Below are 22,983 nucleotides of genomic sequence, written 5' to 3'. Positions count from 1 at the left end.
ATATGGGTAGAGCTGCATAACACTAAGGGGCAGAATACGCTGGTGGGAGTTGTGTACAGGCCACCTAACAGTAGTAGTGAGGTCGGGGATGGTATTAAACAGGAAATTAGAAATGTGTGCAATAAAGGAACAGCAGTTATAATGGGTGACTTCAATCTACATGTAGATTGGGTGAACCAAATTGGTAAAGGTGCTGAGGAAGAGGATTTCTTGGAATGTATGCGGGATGGTTTTTTGAACCAACATGTCGAGGAACCAACTAGAGAGCAGGTTATTCTAGACTGGGTTTTGAGCAATGAGGAAGGGTTAATTAGCAATCTTGTCGTGAGAGACCCCTTGGGTAAGAGTGACCATAATACGGTGGAATTCTTCATTAACATGGAGAGTGACATAGTTAATTCAGAAACAAAGGTTCTGAACTTAAAGAGGGGTAACTTTGAAGGTATGAGGCGTGAATTAGCTAAGATAGACTGGCAAATGACACTTAAAGGATTGACGGTGGATATGCAATGTCAAGCATTTAAAGATTGCATGGATGAACTACAACAATTGTTCATCCCAGTTTGGCAAAAGAATAAATCAAGGAAGGTAGTGCACCCGTGGCTGACAAGAGAAATTAGGGATAGTATCAATTCCAAAGAAGAAGCATACAAATTAGCCAGAGAAAGTGGCTCACCTGAGGACTGGGAGAAATTCAGAGTTCAGCAGAGGAGGACAAAGGGCTTAATTAGGAAGGGGAAAAAAGATTATGAGGGAAAACTGGCAGGGAACATAAAAACTGACTGTAAAAGCTTTTATAGATATGTAAAAATGAAAAGACTGGTAAAGACAAATGTAGGTCCCCTACAGACAGAAACAGGTGAATTGATTATGGGGAGCAAGGACATGGCAGACCAATTGAATATTACTTTGGTTCTGTCTTCACTAAGGAGGACATAAATAATCTTCCAGAAATAGTAGGGGACAGAGGGTCCAGTGAGATGGAGGAACTGAGCGAAATACATGTTAGTAGGGAAGTGGTGTTAGGTAAATTGAAGGGATTAAAGGCAGATAAATCCCCAGGGCCAGATGGTCTGCATCCCAGAGTGCTTAAGGAAGTGCCCAAGAAATAGTGAATGCATTAGTGATAATTTTTCAAAACTCATTAGATTCTGGACTAGTTCCTGAGGACTGGAGGGTGGCTAATGTAATTCCACTTTTTAAAAAAGGAGGGAGAGAGAAACCGGGGAATTATAGACCGGTTAGCCTAACGTCGGTGGTGGGGAAACTGCTAGAGTCAGTTATCAAAGATGTGATAACAGCACATTTGGAAAGCGGTGAAATCATCGGACAAAGTCAGCATGGATTTGTGAAAGGAAAATCATGTCTGACGAATCTCATAGAATTTTTTGAGGATGTAACTAGTAGAGTGGATAGGGGAGAACGAGTGGATGTGGTATATTTGGATTTTCAAAAGGCTTTTGACAAGATCCCACACAGGAGATTAGTGTGCAAACTTAAAGCACACGGTATTGGGGGTAAGGTATTGATGTGGATAGAGAACTGGTTAGCAGACAGGAAGCAAAGAGTGGGAATAAACGGGTCCTTTTCAGAATGGCAGGCAGTGACTAGTGGGGTACCACAAGGCTCAGTGCTGGGACCCCAGTTGTTTACAATATATATTAATGACTTGGATGAGGGAATTAAATGCAGCATCTCCAAGTTTGCGGATGACACGAAGCTGGGTGGCAGTGTTAGCTGTGAGGAGGATGCTAAGAGGATGCAGGGTGACTTGGATAGGTTGGGTGAGTGGGCAAATTCATGGCAGATGCAATTTAATGTGGATAAATGTGAAGTTATCCACTTTGGTGGCAAAAATAGGAAAACAGATTATTATCTGAATGGTGGCCGATTAGGAAAAGGGGAGGTGCAATGAGACCTGGGTGTCATTATACACCAGTCATTGAAAGTGGGCATGCAGGTACAGCAAGCGGTGAAAAAGGCGAATGGTATGTTGGCATTTACAGCAAGAGGATTCGAGTACAGGAGCAGGGAGGTACTACTGCAGTTGTACAAGGCCTTGGTGAGACCACACCTGGAGTATTGTGTGCAGTTTTGGTCCCCTAATCTGAGGAAAGACATCCTTGCCATAGAGGGAGTACAAAGAAGGTTCACCAGATTGATTCCTGGGATGGCAGGACTTTCATATGAAGAGAGACTGGATGAACTGGGCTTGTACTCGTTGGAATTTAGAAGATTGAGGGGGGATCTGATTGAAACGTATAAAATCCTAAAGGGATTGGACAGGCTAGATGTAGGAAGATTGTTCCCGATGTTGGGGAAGTCCAGAACGAGGGGTCACGGTTTGAGGATAAAGGCGAAGCCCTTTAGGACTGAGATTAGGAAAAACTTCTTCACACAGAGAGTGGTGCCACAGGAAATAGTTGAGGGCAGTTCATTGGCTATATTTAAGAGGGAGTTAGATATGGCCCTTGTGGCTACGGGGATCAGAGGGTATGGAGGGAAGGCTGGTGCAGGGTTCTGAGTTGGATGATCAGCCATGATCATAATAAATGGTGGTGCAGACTCGAAGGGCCAAATGGCCTACTCCTGCACCTATTTTCTATGTTTCTATGCTATGTTCTTTCCTATATTGCCTTGCCTGCTTCATCTTTCCAGGAAACTATCTTACCAACTCCGCAACTAAAGACAGACACCAAATTATCACAGCCCTAACAGGGGAATAACCAAAGCAACAACAAAATTAAAGTTGGGACCTTCCTCGACCTTTTCATGCAGATTATGTTACTTTGTTTCCTCAAAGTACATTGACAAAACCAGTGGGATGGTTCCAATACCTACGGTACTAAGTAGGAATACCAGGCACATCATTTCTGCAACAGTGAACTGGTCTAAACAAAGACAGCTGGCAATGCAAGGCGGCTTTGAAAAGATAATCAACTCATGCCCGCCTCTCGGTATCTGAAATCCTCACTCATAAATAAATTAAGAGGCAAATTTACAGCGTCTCTGTTAAAAAAAGCATCACAAGGCAAACTTACGATTAAGTGCAGCTTTCTGACAGCAGAAGGCAACAAAAAAAAATTCAATTCCTGCCCTCGTCTAATAGAAAGTGTTTAATTAAGCAAGTGAACTGCTTTGTGAATAGTTTAAGTGGGCTTGCAGCCATCACCTCTTCGGTTCAGATCAGGGCACAGAGGGGCTTTCACTGTTGAAGATGCTTCTTTCTAAAGACACAATGAACCAAAGCACTGACGTGCTTCTTGGCTAGCTGCAGAAGATTCATTGGAACTGGATGGTAGAGGAGCAGGACTTTTCCCTGCGTCCTGGATAACGATCATTAAAAATGGCCACATTACTGGTGTTTGGGGTGTAAGGGGTGCCCAGGGTGGGGCAGCACCTCTGGTGAAAGGGCTTGTCATGTCCACTCTGGGGCAGCTCACTCACCTCCGGTCCCCATTGAACGCTCAGCTCTCACCCGCGGCTCCAAGTAGCTGACTGCATGCAACAGTGGCCACTCCTTGGTCACTGCTTCCACAGGCAGACTAAACCAGGTGAGGGTAGCTGGTGGCCTCATACCCTGGTGAGTTAGCGACAGGCCTGTCCTAACATGGGACGTTAGCTCTGGCAGACTGGGCAGATGAGATCCAATGGCTTGGAAGGCCGTTCTGCAAAGCTCCGTGGAACGCGAAGGGTATGGCAAGGCACAGAAGATGTCACAGACATACACTGCAACCAAGGAAGACCCTTGTTTGTACCAGCGGACCCGGACTTCTGACATTGAGAGAGTAAATCACCCTTTCCACTTTAAAAGCTCCCCCGTCAGGCACGTGTGTATTTGACTTGGTATGCAACTACTCTGTCTACACTTCTGGTTTACCGAGCCCACTGAAGGGGTATGCTGAGATATGTCCATGAGTCTCTGCAGTTTCTTGTAGTCACGGGCAAAGTCCACCCACCCCAACCATTCTTTCTTGAGAGGGTGGAAGAGACCTTGAATGGATTCTGGTGACTCCCTCCAGCAATAACGTCCAGGACCTACCACAGCAAGAGCCTGCCAGAACCTGCTGCTGTGCTACATGTGACCGAACAGTTTGTTGGCAGAGGTTCACACATGAAGGCAGGCTAGTTGCTCCCGACTGAAGTACACATCATTGAATGATAGCTTGAGGCCACTTAGAAAATAAATTTTTTTGCTTTTAGCAGTGTTTGAAGAGGCAGAGGACTTGATAAAGATTCTATAGCTAGATTAAATCCTATTGTGAAGTATTTAATTTCTTCTGCCTTAATTACATTATTAACCATTAATTTTGACATTTGAAATTTCAGTCAGCGGGGGGAAGATGTATTAATTCAAGTTGCATGTAGTTCCTGCTGCACTGTTGGTACAGAAACTTCATGCTTCATGGCTGATCCGCCACTCTTTAATAATGTTGATCCAAAACACAATTAAAGTTGTGAAAGACTACATATATCTATATTCATGATTTAACAATAAGTATTTTAAAATGATTTATACAACGTGTGCATTGTTCTGTATGGCACATAGCATATAACACGGAAAGGATTTATTCAGATGAATTGGTATGTGGTCCCTTTAAGGCTCAATGGCTTAATTTCTTTGTAATCATGAAAATGTGTTAGTCACAGTAGACAGAAGAAATCTGCCTCAGAGTATCTCAAGAATGCCTGCTCCAACTATTAAGCAAACAAAATTTCAATTGGTGTAAGTTGAATGGTTGTTTGGTCTGGGAATTCTGCACATCATCTACTTCAAGTCTTGCAGGCTAGAAATGCAAGTCATTGAAAACTAGCCCTTCAGTTTTCTCTGCACTTTTTGACGTCATTCACTACCAAGTCAGAGGGATGACGAGGAAATGGTTAAAAAAGGAGCAAAGCGTTGTGCAATGAGGGGAGCAGGTTTGATACTAAATCTCAGAGGAGCGGACCAAGCTTTAGGCAGGACAAGTCTGCAGAGCAACAGGGTAAGTAAGATTAATGAATGGGATTAATTGGAGAAATTTTGGAAGGCAGCAAAGTCACGACAGGCCAAGTTACCTTCAGCTGCTCTTCATCGTCATTTAGATTTACAATATGGATGAGTCTTTGATGTCGGCTTGCTTTGATTAATTTAAAAATGTATAATTTTCATTTTCAAGGTACCTTCTGGCTATAGGTTGTGTTGTTGTTCCTTTCTGTGCCTTGTGGCACATCCGGCAGCAACCTTGACATTTTTTTCCCGCATTTTATTTTTGTCTGTTTTCTTTTACGAGGACAAGTTACCAGCTCGACGCTCAACCCAGCACGGTTGCAAAGCGAGCCAGATTCGAACCCAGGACAAGTGGCCTCAAAGTCCAGTGCGGATGACATTACACCCCCGGCCGGCAACTGGCCACGGGTGCTGTAGGTTAATTATCACTAATTTGTGAAATCTAATCATAAATCATATAGACAACTTAGAAGGTGAGGTGACTTTATCAAAGGAAAGCAACAGAATTTGGGCAATCAAAGTTCACAATGACTGCAAGGCTGGGGAATGGCCAGCCTTTGAAGGGCCTTAACAGAGCCTTAAAAAAACGTTAAAATGCAAGTGGTTCAACCTTTTCTCTGAAGTGTCATCTCAAGGAATTCCAGCAGTCACACTCCTCATATTTACGGATTAGTTGGAAGGAACATAACTGAGGTATCAGGAGGAAAGTCGTGCTTCTCGTTAACTCAAACCCTTCTGTACCACATGATGCTTTTTTTTGCATATTATTTCCTCACAGATTTTATTCCTCAGGCAATATGCTCTTCATTGTCTGTATTTTCAGGAAAAGAGGTACACTTTCCTTGCCACTTCCTGGTCATGCCATGTTGAGTGGCCAATAAAGGTTTTTTGTTGACCAACAGTCAGTGGCAGCTGGTTGTCAAGGCTGGAAACAGACAGATTCAGCATAGGTACAGAGGCTCCCTCGCTGGTCCTGTTGGGTAAGTGCAGCACTGCAGTTACATGAACCAAAATCCATCATTTGCTCCTTCATTTAGATTTATACACATGTATACATATACGCAGACATAAATAAGTAGATGTGCCTGTGCACAGACACAAATGTCTAGGCAGGTGCCCACACGCATACAAACAAGCAGACATGCATACACACCCTGAAGAGACATAAAACGCGCGCGCACACACACACACACACACACACACACACACACACGTTCCTCCCCAATATTTCCATAAGACAAAGGAGCAGAATTAGGCTACTTGGCCCATCAAGTCTGCTCTGCCAATCCATCATGCCTGATTCATTATCCTTCTCAAGCCCATTCTTCTGCCTTCTTCCCTTTACCTTTGATGCCCTAACTAACCAAGAACCTGTCCAACTCTGCTTTAAATATACTCAATGACTTGGCCTCCACAGCTATGTACGGCAATGAATTTCACAGATTCACCACCCCCTGGCTAAAGAAATTCCTTCTCATCTCGTCTAAATGGACATTCTTTTATTCTGAGGCTTTGCCCTCTGATTCTAGACTCACCCCCTATAGGAAACATCATCTCCACATCCACTCTGCCGAGACCTTTCAATATTCGATAGGTTTCAATGAGATTCCCCTCATTCTCCTAAAATCCAGCAAGTACAGACCCAGAGCTATCAAACCCTCCTCATATGTCAACCCTTTCATTCTCTGAATCAATCTCCTGAACTTCCCCTGGACCCTCTACAATGCCAACACATCTTTTCTTAGATAAGGGGCCCAAAACTGCTCACAATAAGGGCTTTATAATTCATTATAAAGCCTCAGCATGACATCCTTGCTCTTATATCGTAGTCCTCTCAAAATGAATGCTAACATTTCATTTACCTTCCTCAATACTGACTCAACCTGCAAATTACCATTTCAGGAATCCTGCACAAGGACTCCCAATTCCCTTTCTCCTCTGATTTTTGAATTATCTCCCCACTTAGAAAATAGTCTATGCCTTTTTTCCTTCTACCATAGTGCATGACCATACACTTCCCTACACTAATTCCATCTGCCACTTCTTGATTGGTCAGGGCATCAAAGGATATGGCAAAAGGGCAGGTGTATGGGGTTGAGTAGGATCTGGGATCAGCCATAATGGAATGGCAGACCAGACTTGATGGGCTGAATGGCCTAATTCTGCTTCTCTGCCTTATGGTCTTCTTTGCCCATTCTCCCAATCGGTCCAAGTCATTCTTCAGACTCCCTGCATCTTCAACATTACCCGCCCCTTCCACTTACCTTTGTATCATCTGCAAACATGTCTGCAAAGCCATTAATTCCATCACCCAAATCACTGATGTAAGGTGAAAAGAAGCGGTCCCAATACCAACATAACTCATCACTGACAGCCAACCGGAATAGGCCTCATTTACTCCGACTCTGCCTCCTACTAATCAGCCATTCTTCTATCCATGCTAGAGTATTTCTTGGAAGAGCATGAACTCTTATCTTGTTAAGCACCCTCATGTGTGACACCTTGTCAAAGGCCTCCTGAAAATCCAAGTAAACAACATCCACCGATTCTCCTTTGTCTATCCTGCTTGTAATTTCCTCAAAGAATAAAATATAATCTCCCATGCTTCCAAACACAGACACACACAATATACACTCCCCAACACCAACCCACAGCCTCACACACACTCCTCCAGCACAACTCTCCCACACACAAACACATCTACACCCCCCCACCACAAACAGCTCACCCACACAAAAACATTTCCCCCAACACAACCATCCTACACACAAACACCTCCACACACACACCCCACCACAAACAACTCACTCAACAAAACCCTCACACGCACACACACTTTTCCTAACCATCCCCTCACACACAAACACGAGGAATTCTGCAGATGCTGGAAATTCAAGTAACACGCATCAAAGTTGCTGGTGAACGCAGCAGGCCAGACAGCATCTCTACGAAGAGGTACAGTCGATGTTTCCAGCCGAGACCCTTCGTCAGGACTAACTGAAGGAAGAGCTAGTAAGAGATTTGAAAGTGGGAAGGGGAGGGGGAGATCCAAAATGATAGGAGAAGACAGGAGGGGGAGGGATGGAGCCAAGAGCTGGACAGGTGATTGGCAAAAGGAATATGAGAGGATCATGGGACAGGAGGCCTAGGGAGAAAGAAAGGGGGAGGGGGAAGCCCAGAGGATGGGCAAGGGGTATAGTGAGAGGGACAGAGGGAGAAAAAGGAGAGAGAGAGAAAGAAAGAATGTGTGTATATAAATAAATAATGGATGGGGTACGAGGGGGAGGTGGGGCATTAGCAGAAGTTTGAGAAGTCAATGTTCATGCCATCAGGTTAGAGGCTACCCAGACGGAATAATTCCACATCCCATTCTGATATGTCTATCCATGGCCTCCTCTACTGTAAAGATGAAGCCACACTCAGGTTGGAGGAACAACACCTTATATTCCATCTGGGTAGCCTCCAACCTGATGGCATGAACATTGACTTCTCTAACTTCCGCTAATGCCCCACCTCCCCCTCGTACCACATCCGTTATTTATTTATATACACACATTCTTTCTTTCTCTCTCCTTTTTCTCTCTCTGTCCCTCTGACTATACCCCTTGCCCGTTCTCTGGGTTCCCCCCCCCCTTTTCTTTCTCCTGGGCCTCCTGTCCCATGATCCTCTCGTATCCCTTTTGCCAATCACCTGTCCAGCTCTTGGCTCCATCCCTCCCCCACCTGTCTTCGCCTATCATTTTGGATCTCCCCCTCCCCCTCCCCCTCCCCCTCCCCCTCCCACTTTCAAATCTCTTACTAACTCTTCCTTCAGTTAGTCCTGACGAAGGGTCTCGGCCTGAAACGTCGACTGTACCTCTTCCTAGAGATGCTGCCTGGCCTGCTGTGTTCACCAGCAACTTTGATGTGTGTTCCTCACACACACAAACACACTTGCCCAGCATGAACCCCCGCACCAGCACGCGCACACACAGAGAAAGGTACAATAATGAAAGCACGAGTAACAAAATACAGAAAGTGAGAAAGATTGGAAAAATAATTGATTTGAGTGTCTAACTGTTCCTCCTGTCTACTTTTTCTTGCGGGCCAACACAGCAGTGATTGGGTAGGTCAGATGTAAGAGACTCTCTAACTTCCGTGCATGTTGGGAGTAAACTCCTGAAGGAGCTGGAGATGGAAGAAGAGAAGGGAGAGAGATGAGCAGAGTTAACTAACACTGCATTCAGTCTTTCAGAGAAAGCAGAGATCAGCAGGCAGCCCCGGCTGGCTGGATCATCCAAATGATGCCAGTTTGGAAACAAGTGCTTTTTACCTTGGGATATTTTAACCCACACAGCCTGCTAATAAATCCTAGCAAAGTCTCCAACTTCATTTCACAAAAAAAAACATGGTGACGTTGCTGAGATACACCATTAAAATTTAAATAAATGATTTCTCTGGTTCTCCAAGTGTTGACTGATTACCACACTACAACCAGCATCTTTGTTAGTTGTTAATTAACATCTCTAACAGCCTGTTAATTTAACATTGGCAGCGACTGGGCATTGTCCAATTACACAGAGCAATGGAAGCCCTCTGTAATAGGAGTGACTGTGCATTCGTCAAGCTCAGTAAGAAACAAAAATACCTCACTGCTGTAAGCTGGAATCCACCACATTAGTTAACTGGCACCATCAGCGGGCTGGTATTCAGATAGTGCAAGGAATCTACAAGGAACTTGGCACCATGGACTTCCTTAGGCTGAGGTGTTGGGTCTCGTAAGGGGGTGAGTCAGATTCCACCTTGTATATAGAGTCACTTAAGGGAAAACAGCTCTATTCAGCTCACAATTATAAACAGCGTAGAAGGCTAGTTAGGGGATGTTATACACTCAATGGTCACTTCATTAAGTACCTGCTATACCTAATAAGGTGGCCACTGAGTGTACGTTTGTGGTATTCTGCTGTTGTAGCTTGCCCACTTCAAGATCTGATGTGCTGTGCGTTCAGAGATGCTCTTCTGCACACCACTGTTGTGATGCATAGTTATTTCAGTTCCTGCAAACAACAGGAATTCTGCAGATGCTGGAAATTCAAGCAACACACATCAAAGTTGCTGGTGAACGCAGCAGGCCAAGCAGCATCTGTAGGAAGAGGTGCAGTCGACGTTTCGGGCCAAGACCCTTCATCAGGACTAACTGAAGGAAGAGTGAGTAAGGGATTTGAAAGTTGGAGGGGGAGGGGGAGATCCAAAATGATAGGCGAAGACAGGAGGGGGAGGGATGGAGCCAAGAGCTGGACAGGTGATAGGCAAAAGGGGATACGAGAGGATCATGGGACAGGAGGTCCAGGAAGAAAGACAAGGGGGGGGGACCCAGAGGATGGGCAAGAGGTATATTCAGAGGGACAGAGGGAGAAAAAGGAGAGTGAGAGAAAGAATGTGTGCATAAAAATAAGTAACAGATGGGGTACGAGGGGGAGGTGGGGCCTTAGTGGAAGTTAGAGAAGTCGATGTTCATGCCATCAGGTTGGAGGCTACCCAGACGGAATATAAGGTGTTGTTCCTCCAACCTGAGTGTGGCTTCATCTTTACAGTAGAGGAGGCCGTGGATAGACATGTCAGAATGGGAATGGGATGTGGAATTAAAATGTGTGGCTACAGTAGAGGAGGCCTTTTATATATTGGCGAGACCCGACGCAGACTGGGAGACCGCTTTGCTGAACATCTACGCTCTGTCCGCCAGAGAAAGCAGGATCTCCCAGTGGCCACACATTTTAATTCCACATCCCATTCCCATTCTGACATGTCTATCTACGGCCTCCTCTACTGTAAAGATGAAGTCACACTCAGGTTGGAGGAACAACACCTTATATTCCATCTGGGTAGCCTCCAACCTGATGGCATGAACATCGACTTCTCTAACTTCCACTAAGGCCCCACCTCCCCCTCGTACCCCATCTGTTACTTATTTTTATGCACACATTCTTTCTCTCACTCTCCTTTTTCTCCCTCTGTCCCTCTGAATATACCTCTTGCCCATCCTCTGGGTCCCCCCCCCTTGTCTTTCTTCCTGGACCTCCTGTCCCATGATCCTCTTGTATCCCCTTTTGCCCATCACCTGTCCAGCTCTTGGCTCTATCCCTCCCCCTCCTGTCTTCTCCTATCATTTTGGATCTCCCCCTCCCCCTCCAACTTTCAAATCCCTTACTCACTCTTCCTTCAGTTAGTCCTGACGAAGGGTCTCGGCCTGAAACGTCGACTGCACCTCTTCCTACAGATGCTGCTTGGCCTGCTGCGTTCACCAGTAACTTAGATGTGTGTTATTTGAGTTCCTGCTGCCTTCCTCTCAGCTTGAATCAGCCTGGCCATTCTTCTCTGTCCTCTCTCAATAACAAGGCATTTTCACCTACGGAACAGCCACTCACTGAATGGTTTTTGTTTTCACAAACTGTAGAGACTGGTGTGCATGGAAAATCCCAGGAGATCAGCAGTTTCTCAGCTACTCAACCCACCCCATCTGGCACCAACAATCACTGCACAGTCATTTGCTTTCCCTTTCTGATGTTGGGTCTGAACAATAAATGAACTCTTGACCATGTCTGCATGCTTTTATGCATTCAGTTGCTGCCACATGATTGGCTAATTAATTATTTGCATTAACGATGTGTACAGATGTACCTAATAATATGGCCACTAAGTGCACAAAGCTAATGTGGCAGGCTAATCAGTGGATATTATAGACTTGTTTCAGACTTGCAAGCAAATCTCTCACCATCACTACATACTGGGACAGAGGTAGGCATCATCCTTGTGGAACGTCGACAAATAGGTCAGACAGGCTGAGTGGGTGGGTAGTTGAACAGATTACCCCATTCTGAAGCCTGACCTCACCCCTCAGCATCCCAAGTTTAAAGAGCAGGCAGTTGATGATTCTGGCAACTGTTCACAAGGATACCATCTCAGCAAAGGTACCAATCACATTGCTAGTCTGCAGGCAAGATGAGATCAGACTGGGTGAGACTGACCGCGAGACCACACTGCTCCCCGACCACAGTGACTGCAGTTACCCAATAGAGATCACTCCTAGTTGCAAACACTCTCCTCCTTTACTGGGGATCACCACTTTATAAACCTACATGATAATAATCTTAACATTTTCTCTCCTCAGGGAGCATTAGGTTTCGCTTTAAAGAAAAAGAATAAAGTATTTTTCCATCCTTCTCCCAGTGCTATTGTTTTGGTGACATGCTTCCAAAGGATGGACATCCTGGCCACAGGAATGAGAGCGTGTTGTGTAATACCTGATTACCATTCAGGTTGCACAATCAACACCGAAAGCTAAATCTTGATCATCCAATCTATTTTCTATTTATGATTTATAATTTAAATTTTTAATACTTACTAATTTTAAACTATTTTTAATATCTTTAATATTTAATATTTGTAATTCAGGGAGTGTGAAGCGCAGAATCAAATATCGCTGTGATGATTGTACGTTCTAGTACCAATTGTTTGGCGACAATAAAGTATAAAGTATAAAGTAAGTACCTCTTCGAGCCCATGCACCTTATTTGTCCAACTGCACTGTATTTTGTAGCTTCAAACATTATTCTGCATTGTTTAATGTTTGCTTATGCATGGTTTTATCTGTGCACAAACAGGTAGCCTCCAACCTGATGGCATGAACATCGATTTCTCGAACTTCCAGTAATTTCCCCCTCTCTCCTTCATTCCTGTTTCCTTCTCTCACCTTATCTCCTTAACTGCCAATCACCTCCCTCTGATACTCCTACCCGCTTCCCCTTCTCCCGTGGTCTTCTGTCCTCTATCAGATTCCCCCTTCTTCAGCCCTGTGTCTCTTTCACCAATCAACCTCCAGCTCTTTACTTCACACCTCCCCCTCCCAATGTCACCTTTCACCTTGTGTCTCTTCCTCCCCTCCCCACATCTTCTTACTCTGACTACGCATCTTCTTCTCTCCAGTCCTGCTGAAGGGTCTCAGTCCGAGGTGTCGACTGTATCCTTTCCCACAGATGCTGCTTGGCTTGATGAGTTCCTCCAGCATTTTGTGTGTGTTGCTTTACCACTGTATTTTGGTACGTGTGAAAATAATAAATGCCAATATCAGGAAAATCTGAGTATTTGTAGAAGTTTGGGGGAGCGTCCCACTGCCCCTTCAGCAACATGGGATGCCCCATAGTTTGACTTTCACAGTGCAGAGTAAACAGTCAAACCCAATGTCCAGATTCAGATTCATTTATCACATGTACATTGAAATACGGCATTTACGTTAACAAGCAACACACCCACGGATGTGCTGGGGCAGCCTACGAGTGTCGCCACACATTCTGGCGCCAACATAGCAAGTCCACAGTGCTCGGCGAAACACAATAAAACAGAACGCAACCAGCAACAAAACAATAAGCAAACAAGCTCCTTTCCACACACACACACACACACACACACACACACACACACACACACACACACACACACACACACAGTCCTCCAGGACAACTTCACATATTTTCCCAGTGGCCATTGGCAGGAAAACCAGACCAGCCAGACCCAAGGTTATGATCATCGCAGAAAACACCAGGCAACGGCCACTGCCAAATTCCTGAGTCTCAAGTATTTTGTTGTGACTCAGTGGATTGTATTCTTGTATATGAATTAGAAGATTATGGGTTCAAGACCCACACCAGACAGTTAAGAACCAAAATCTGGATGATAAAGATGATGCTGCATTGTTGGAGGTTCTGACTAGTGGCCTTATTAGTCAGTGTGTCAAGGTTACGGAGAGAAGCTAGGAGAATGGGGATAATAAATCAGCCATAATTGAATAGCGGAGCAGACTTAATGGTTTGAATAGCCTAATTCTGCCCCTATGTCTTATGGAGTTTTATATCGCTGCTGATCAAACAGTGGAGCCTTCGCGAGCTGATCTCAAACACCTACAGCTGCTTGTTGAAAACAACTGCCTGTTTCATCAAGGCCAGGTCTTGGCACAGACGAGGAGGAGGGAAAAAAAAAACACGGCAACAATTATGCCCGGCTTCCTCCAAAAAGTAGGTTAGCTTGTCGATTTGCAAACAGCAACCGACAGAGGAAACCTTGGCTAACACTCCCACGGGCTCCTCCTAATAAACCTAATGCAATACTGGAGCACAATTTCAAGCCTCTGACTTGATTTCTTTTTATGCCCAAAACAGCAAGTGGAACAAATCGATTTATATTTACTTTGATTACATTTAAAATTGATTATTTCTGTTCCAGTTCAGACCGGTAGAGAGCATTCATTTAGATTAATGACCGTCAGCCCTCCTGGTCACTTTGTGCAATAGTTTCTTTATTAGCATCTTGCAAATGCAATAAAAGAAAATCAAGGTCATTAAGTTAGCTAATATTTCTAACGCGAGTCCTAGACCATAAGACCACAAAATACAGGGCCATTCAGCCCATTGAGTCTGCTCTGCCATCCCACCATGGCTGATTTATTAGCCCTCTCAACTCACTCTCTTGCCTTCTCCCCATAGGCTTTGATGCCCTTAGTAATCAAGAACCCACCAACTTCCACTTTAGATATACACAATGACTTTGGCCTTCACAGCCATCCGTGGCAATGAATTCAACAGATTCACCACCTGGCTAAAGAAATTCATCCTCATCCCTGCTCTAAAGAGACATCCTCATATTCTGAGGCGGTGTTCTCTGGTCCTTGACTCCACAACTATAGGAATCTTTGTTTTTTTAATTTAATATCAAGTACCCATCGTGTCACTGGCATTAGAAAGACTCTAGTTTCTCACCACAGAAAAAAGACGTTGATCAATTCAACCCACTGACAAGGAATTTGTGACTGACAAGTGAAGGGTTAACCATGGTCCAGTGGACAACAGTTGCTGAGGTGACAGGAGGCAGTAAGACTTTCACTCTCAGCATTGACAACATGCAACCCAGTCAGACAGCTCAGCACAGTGCAGAAGGAGAGCTGCACTGTCCAAGGTGCCAGTTTTCAGGTCAACTGAACTCTGCCACAAACAAAAATTGGGAGGACACAAGAAATTCTGTCGGTGCTGGAAATCTTGAGCAACAACACACACAAAATGCTGAAAGAACTCAGCAGGCAAGGCAGCATCTATGGAATAAGCAGTCAGTGTTTCAGAGGCGTCATGAAGGTCATTGGCTGGAAACGTCCACTGTTCATTCCCCTCTGAAAAGCAGAAGAAACTTAGCAGGTCAGGTAACATCCATGGAGGGAAACGGACAGTCAACACTTCAGGTCAAGACCTTTTGAAGGTTCTTAGCCAGAAACGTCAACTATTCATTCTCCTCTGAAAAAGTGGGAGGAACTCAGCAGGTCAGGTAGTATCCATGGAGGGAAATGGACAGACAACTCTTTGGGTCAAGTTCCTTCATCTAAACCATATGATAGAAGGAAGAAATAGCTGGAGGCAGTTGGATTGAGGTGAGGGAAGTGGTAGGCAGCTGGGGGAGGGGAGAGTGGAAAAGTGACAAGCTGGGAGGCGGCAGGCAGAAGTGACAAGATGCTGGGGCTGATGGAATTTGATGGGCGAAGAAGGTGGAGCATGCAACCGGGGAGAGAGATGAGGGGAGTAGTGCAGAAGGGGAGGAGTGGGTGGGAGACAGGCAAGCTGAGAGGGTGGGAGAGTGATGGGTGGATCAGGGGTAGATGGAAAATGAACGGGGTGAAAGTTATCAGAAGTTTATTTATTTATTGAGATACAGCATGGAAAAGGCCCTTCCGGCCCTTCAAGCTGCACACAAAGCAATCCCCGCCCCCCCGCCCCCAATTTAATGCTAGCCTAATCAAGGGACAATTTACAATGATCAGTTAACCTACCAAATGGTACATCTTTGGACAGAGAGGAAACCGGAGCACCTGCAGGAAATCCATGCGGTCATGGGGAGAAAGTACAGACTCCTTACAGACAGTGGCGGGAGTTGAACCCGGGTTGCTGGTACTGTAAAGCATCGTGCTAACCTCGACACTACCATTCTGGAAAATTCAATACTTATACTCCGGAGGGGAATAAACAGTCAATATTTTGAGGTGAGAACCTTCATCGGGACTGAGGACCTGAAGCTTTGACATTGTATTTTGCTCCATAGATGCTGCCTGACCTGCTGAGTTTTTGCAATGTTTTGTGTGTGTTGCTCTGGATTTCCAGCATCTGCAGAATCTCCTGTGTTTGTCAATATTCAGTCTGCCAGGTTGTAGGCAGCTGACCAGCTAGGTATAAAACGCCCTCAAATAATTTTATCTTGTACAACAAGAGCATTCACTCTAGTATTTGTTCCTCAACCAAGAATCATCTTGTCTGATTGTTTTTACATTATGTTGGTGGGAACTTGCAAGGAGCACTGCCACAAGAAAGCAGCATCCGATATCAAGGACCCCCACTATCCAGACCAGACTCTCTTCTCACTGCTGCCATCAGGAAGGAGATGAAGGAGCCTTAAACCTTACACCACCAGGTTCAGGAACACTTCTGATCCTTCAACCAACTGGTTCCTGAAACAGTATGAATAACTTCACTCACCGCAATACTGAACTGATTTTACAACCTATGGACTCACTTTCAAGGGCTCTACAACTCGCGTTCCCCATATTATTTATTTATTACTACTATCATGATTTGCACAGGTTGTAGAGTTGTCTTCTTTTGCACATTGGTCGCTTGTCAGTTTTCCTGTGTAGCTTTTCACCGATTCTGTTGTATTTGTTTGCTCTGCTGTGAATGCCTGCAAGAAAAGGAATCTCAAGTTTGTATATGGTGACGTATGCATACCTTGATAATAAATCAACTTTCAGCTTGAACTTTCTCCACATAACAGTAGCTGTGCTATAAACAGTGATCGACTGGTTGTATTGGCCCTTGGGGGCAGCCAAAGGACACGCCAGGCTCCAGGTAAGGAAATTTCTTTCCGTTACAAGATTTGGAAAGAAAGCAGTCTTCGATTGAGATCAAAGGATTTAGCACAGCGGGGGAGTTCCTGCAGTCCCATAATTAAACAATTAAACACAAAAAGCAGCAAGATTCTCGCTTTCATCGCTTAGCACCAAATCCAGTGCTCACTGCACAACCTGCCCAGCTTTGATTGGGAAGAGGGACAAGGAGACTGCTGAGCATCAATTCTGCCGTCATCAGCAATGAAAATAATTCTGCTGGACTCCAGCCTTTTGAAACAAATGCATTCGACACAAATCTGGCCATTTCGGAAGCCCTGGTTTCAGTGGAAACAGTCTTGATTTCACAGTGGACGCCCAGCTCTTCTGTCTGACAGCTGCAGCTTAGATCTTAATCAGACAAAGTCCAGGGGTGGCTCAGCCCAGTTCAGATTCACCATACCATTAAACCGTGACAGCAAAGTCAGAGACAAGGTTACTGATAAATGACTGGCAAGCAGAATGAAATGTGTTGTTTTGTGGCAGCAGTACAGTGCAACAGGATAGACAAAACCAATGTGCCAGAGGCAACAATTATGATAGATTAGATAGGTAGGTTAGCTGGCCAGTGGTGTATTGGCATGAGCACCAGACTTCGAGGTGAATGGCCACAGGTTCAAATCCGACCAGCTTCTTACACACTTTCCATCAGTGTTGAGTTGAATGTCGAGCTGGCAACTCAGCCTCAGTTAAAAAAAACAGACACATGCTAAAGAAATGGCAAGGTTGCAGCCCGATGCGTCGAAAGGCTCCAAAAGAAACAACAACAAGATAGAAAGAAAGACAGACAGATAGATTAGACAGACAGACAGATTAGACAGACAGACAGACTGATAGAGCAAAAGATGAATACTGAAGTAGTGTTCATGGTTTCATGGACAATTCAGGAATCTGGTGGCGAAATGGAAAAAGTTGTTCCTTGAACTTTTGAGTGTGGGACTTCAAGCTCCTGTCCCTCCTCCCTGATGGTAGTCATGAGACGAGGACATGTGCCAGATGGTGAGGGTCCTAAATGATGAATGCCACTTTCTTGAGGCATTGCCTTCTGAAGATCTCCCTGATGGCAGGGAGGTTTGTGCTCCTGATAGAGTCCACAACTCTGAAGCCTCTGACAACCCTGTGCATTGGTGCCTCTATACCTGGCAGTGATACAACGCGTCACAATGCTCTCCATGGTATATCTACGCAAATTTGCTGGAGTCAATGTTTACGTACCAAATCTCCTCAAACTCCTAATGAAGTATGGCCTACTGGAATGCCTTCAAGATGATTCCAATTCATTGGGAAGTAACTTCAAAACGGAATACTGTTGCTGACAGACCATTAACTGCAATTTGTTATGGACTCTCCTTAAACTCATCTGCCACAGGTCTGTCAAATTTTTTTCCCCACAATCAAAAGTCTTAATATCTACCTCTTCAAGCAGTGTGCTCCCTCTAAACCTTATCCAATTCCAGCTTGTGCCATTGCAAAATTCAGCCCCCACAGATTTCACAAACACTCCATGTTCCACCCTTTTCCCAATTCTGTGGAGTACATCAACACAGAACACTATCACAGGAAAGCAGTATCCATTATCAAGGAGCCCCGCCATCCAGCCCAGCTCTTCTCACTGGTGCCATCAGGAAAAAGGTACAAGAGCCTCAGGACTCACACCACCAAGTTCAGGAACAGTTATTACCCCCTAAGCATCAGGCTCTTGAACCAGACGGGATAACTTCACTCAACTTCACTGAACTGTTCCCACAATCTATGGACTCACTTTCAAGAACTTTTCATCTTATGTTCTTGATATTTATTGCTTATTTATTATTATATTATTTCTTTTTGTATTTCTTTGTTGTCTTTTGCATATTGGTTTTGTTTGTCCAGTTGGGAATAGTCTTTCATTGATTCTATTGTGTATTTTGTATTTAATGTGAATGTCCACATGAGAATGAACCTCAAGGTTCTATATGGTGACAAATATGCACTTTGATAACAAGTTTACTTTGAACTTTGCAGAGCCCATACCTCTTTGCAGTTCTACAGAACATCTCTGAAGCTGCTCCCTCGTCTTTATCGAAGCATGTTGCCCTTCAGAACTCAGTCACACGTCAAACAGCTTCTCACAGACTGGGTTATCAGCGTTCAACATTCTAGCAACAATCGGCACCATCTACATGAAATATTAATTCACACGAGCTTCTTGCCCAAAAGACTGTTGGTGGCACATTGTTAAACTGTGCATAATCCCTTAGACACACCAGTTAATAGTTTTAATGTTATTTCCCTAAATGGCAGCAGTTCCTTCGGGGACTATGATCATCAGATGTAATGTACTCTGCATTGTGTTATCAACTTACTGCACCGAGTACAAATTCCTAAGGCTATAAAATAGCGTATGAACTCGCTGTGGATCTCTTTCCCTCTCCATGTCTGTGTTGATGGTTCAAGTGTTCAGCAATAAATCCAAATGTTGTGGACTTAGGGGACATTATAGCAGCGGCAGCATCTGATTCCACTGTGATTCCCAACCCGTGGTCCACCGACCCTTTGCTTACTGGTATTGGTCCAAGGCACAAAAAGGTTGGGAACCCCTGACGTAGGATCATAGTGTGGCCTAATCCAACTACAACTGGGTGTTTGTCTAATTCTGACTGTCTTGGCATTAAAAGCAAGAGGGACCTGCATGTACTCATGGAAACAAAAGAGCTTCTGAAGATCAGACACGAAATGCTTTAGGAACTCGGCAGACCAGGCATCATCCATGGAAAAGAGTAAATAGTCGACGTTTCAGGCCGAGACCCTTCATCGGGATGAAAATATATAATTAGAGTAAACAACAGGAATTCTGCAGATGCTGGGAGTAATTCTTTTTTTCCTTATTTATCACGTATTGCATTGTACTGCTGCCACAAAGTTAACAAATTGACAAGTTTTGCAACCTATGCTGGTGATATTAAACCTGATTCTTCCAACTGTCGCTCTGCTTCAGTTACATTTCGACCCATCAGTTCACTGATACTTCCGCAGTAAAAACAGTTCCACTGGAATTCAAACTCTTCAAGTTGTGAACAGCTCTGCTCCTGACATGAGAAAAAAAAGTAATGACAACTGTTTGAACAACTAATCTTTGTCTCGCGTAATAGAGTTATGCGGGAAGCTAAGCCGATTTATCCATTTATGTTGATCCTGTACATTACATGCAATTATCTTCTCAGCTTTCTTCCACAATGGAAGAGGTTACAATCCGGGTAAAAAGTTCATGGTTTGGAGCACGATCGGTACAATACAGATCCATTCCAAACTTATTATTTTGTACATACAAGCTGTGTGCCTTGTTGTTTATATCTGTATTTCTTGTATTTGTGATTTTAGCTACCTGTTATAGATTATACAGCACTTTGGTCAACATGGGTTGTTTTTAAATGTGCTTTATAAATAAATTTGACTTGACTTGACTTGACTTGACTTGCACCTTCCTACCGGGTGAGAGGCATCTGGTTTCTTAAAAACAAGCATGGATTTCACATCTATCACTTTAATGTCAACATGTGTTGGCTTGAGAATCTGTATTCCTCACCAATGCAAAACCAAACCACCAAACAGGAGGGTGCTGTGCCACACAGAAAAAAAACTGCTGATTACTAATGTAAGCCAAATCTTATGTACTTAACAGGAAAATTTACTGTCACAGCCATCATTTGGAGTTCATGCTTTCAAACTCAGTTGCAGCTGTCTTGTTCTTTGCTGGACAAGGAGATTGTTAGCAAATTGCAATGGTGGTTTTTTTTGCCATTTTGACCCCATTTTAAAAAGAAAGCAAATGCTGCTTGGTAAATAAGAAAAGGTGTTTGATCTATCTTGAACAATGCCACAATGGCATTTCAATGTAGGAACCCCAATCTGCCAGCCAACTTCATGGCCAGGGAATCTCTCCATGTCACCTACCTCTTTAGGACAAGAGGAGGACATGGTTAAAACAACTATTCCTGAAAGAATTTGTTCTGGATTGAATATGTACGTTAATGAAATCCGTGCTGGTGAAGTCTAGGCATCTCAGTTGTAGCAGTTTGATAAACAATGAACAAACATTCAAGGTCCTTGATCAAGTGAGGATAGTGGAAGAGTAATTTCTTATTAAAAAACAAAAACTATTTAACCTGAATTCCAATTCTGACCTTTCCCCAAAGACCTCACACTCTAGAGAGGAAAAAATTAACTAAACTCTTTGAGATACTGCGTTAATTTAAGAAGAGATTTTGCAAATGCAAGTTATCATTGTACCTTCCAAGGTTCCAGATTCAAGATTGTTTATTGTCATTCTTCAGCACACGAGTGTAGGGGAGAACAAAATGATTGTCACTCCAGATCCAATGCAGCATAAAAAAACACAATAAGCATAAATATGAAGGCAACCCTATAAAACTCAATGTACAAGTGACTGTTTGGCTGTACATACACAAGATTAATTTATATACATAGACTGACTGCATGCACATAAAGTTAGGTGCAGCAGTATCTGTACATAAGGTGACTCAGACAGGAAATGATAGTGACAAAGTGACTCTTGGCAAGAGAAACTCCTCCGGGTAGCAGCAGGACACATGGAAGCACAGGAAGGAGAACAGTGACTGTGTCATTATAGGAATGAGGTGTGGAGTGTAAGCGTGAAGTGGCTGTTCACGAAGGGATGAAGGGTGCTGAGGATTATATTATTTCACTATCAGGGCTCTAATCAAAGGGAGTAGTCATTCATTTGAGGGTTTGATCACCCCTCCCTTTCACCAGCACACAGCTTCACATGTAGGTGAAATAATAGTTTCACAGGAAGACAGAACAGGGTATGGCTGTAAAAGCTGTTCTTGCATTGGCAACGTTTTCCTGTGACAGATCGAAGTTTACCAAATGAAAGCCTAACAGTCTGCTTTGAAAATAATGAGCATTCGCCATCTAACACATTTCATACAAGCAGCAGACTTTAAAAAGGAACTTAGTGGCTTCGAGACAATTCAGCTCAATAACTTGGAGCTTGGTGTCTTCTCATCTATTGTCTATCTGTAAATAAACAGGATGCCTGTAAATTTTAACCCCAACCCCAAATCACAATCAGATTTATTATCACTAATTTAAGTTGTGAAATTCATCACTTTGCATCAGCAGTCCAGTGCAAGACACGAAATACAAGGTTAGCAGAACAGATATACCTGGAAGTGACACCACATGAGCTCCTGTCGCCAGTACTCTTGCCCATCCCATGCACCCTCTCAGGCTCCACCACCTCGTGTCAACTAGGCAATTCTTACCAGTCAATGCAATGCCTCTTATTTTTTCCCCTCTCTGCAAAGAGCAATATTCTTGTTAATTTACAAGAACCTTCAGAGTTTTAAATGTCCAGGGAACTTTCCTGCTGACCCAGCAGTGGAGGCTCTGGAGATAATCTTTCATTTTGGAGATTCGAAGTTCAAAGTAAATTTATTATCAAAGTAGTGTCACCGTATACTACCCTGAGATCCACCTTCTTGCAGATACTCACAGTAGAGCAGAGAAATACAAGAGAATCAATGAAAAACTACACAGAAACAGACTGACAAACACCCAACATGAAAAACCATGCAAATACAAAAAATATTAATTCTCCAGAATTATTATCAATTTTCTACCTAAATCCTGAAGGACTGTATTGTAGGAAGGAGGCAACAAGAAGGGAATGTAACTAAACAGAGGTATTCCTACATTTTGGTATGATGACACAGAAAGATCCCACACCCATGGAGGTGGCTGGTGGATTGGGTTTCCTGCTGCTGGGGCACTGGTCACGATAGATCAGGCAGCTTTTCTTATAAACCAAGCAGTGTTTGCTTTCTTTTCTCAAAAGGGAGGTCAAAAAGGCAAAAAGCGACATGGCAATTTGCCAGCAATCTCCATCTCCGGGGAGAACGAGGGAGCCATCAAATGAGTTCAAAAGCACAAACTCCATAAGACGTGAACATAACAAACAGCAAAGAAAAGTGTTGCTCTGCCAAGCAGCTTCAGGCCTGTCTGAACCACAACATTGCTG

At 43.9% G+C, this 22,983-nt stretch overlaps 1 protein-coding gene across 8 annotated transcripts in view; it reads right to left on the bottom strand.

The window, feature by feature from the left end:
* The window catches only part of plxna4 (plexin A4), an 804,472-nt gene that overhangs the window by 721,782 nt on the left and 59,707 nt on the right, over nt 1-22,983 (bottom strand). The window contains exon 4 of one of the 8 annotated variants that reach the window (XM_063073052.1): nt 16,541-16,735. The exons of the other annotated variants lie outside the window; for them this stretch is intronic. Coding sequence (XP_062929122.1) covers nt 16,607-16,735 — 129 coding nt within the window. The 3' untranslated portion in view covers nt 16,541-16,606. Of the gene's footprint in view, nt 1-16,540; nt 16,736-22,983 lie in introns of those variants that run through there. 8 annotated transcript variants of the gene reach the window in all.

This window comes from Mobula hypostoma, chromosome 20 (genome assembly GCF_963921235.1).
Source record: "Mobula hypostoma chromosome 20, sMobHyp1.1, whole genome shotgun sequence".
NCBI classification, from domain to species: domain Eukaryota; kingdom Metazoa; phylum Chordata; class Chondrichthyes; order Myliobatiformes; family Myliobatidae; genus Mobula; species Mobula hypostoma.
Note: the sequence above shows the minus strand (reverse complement) of the source record. Positions and strands in the feature narration are given on the sequence as shown.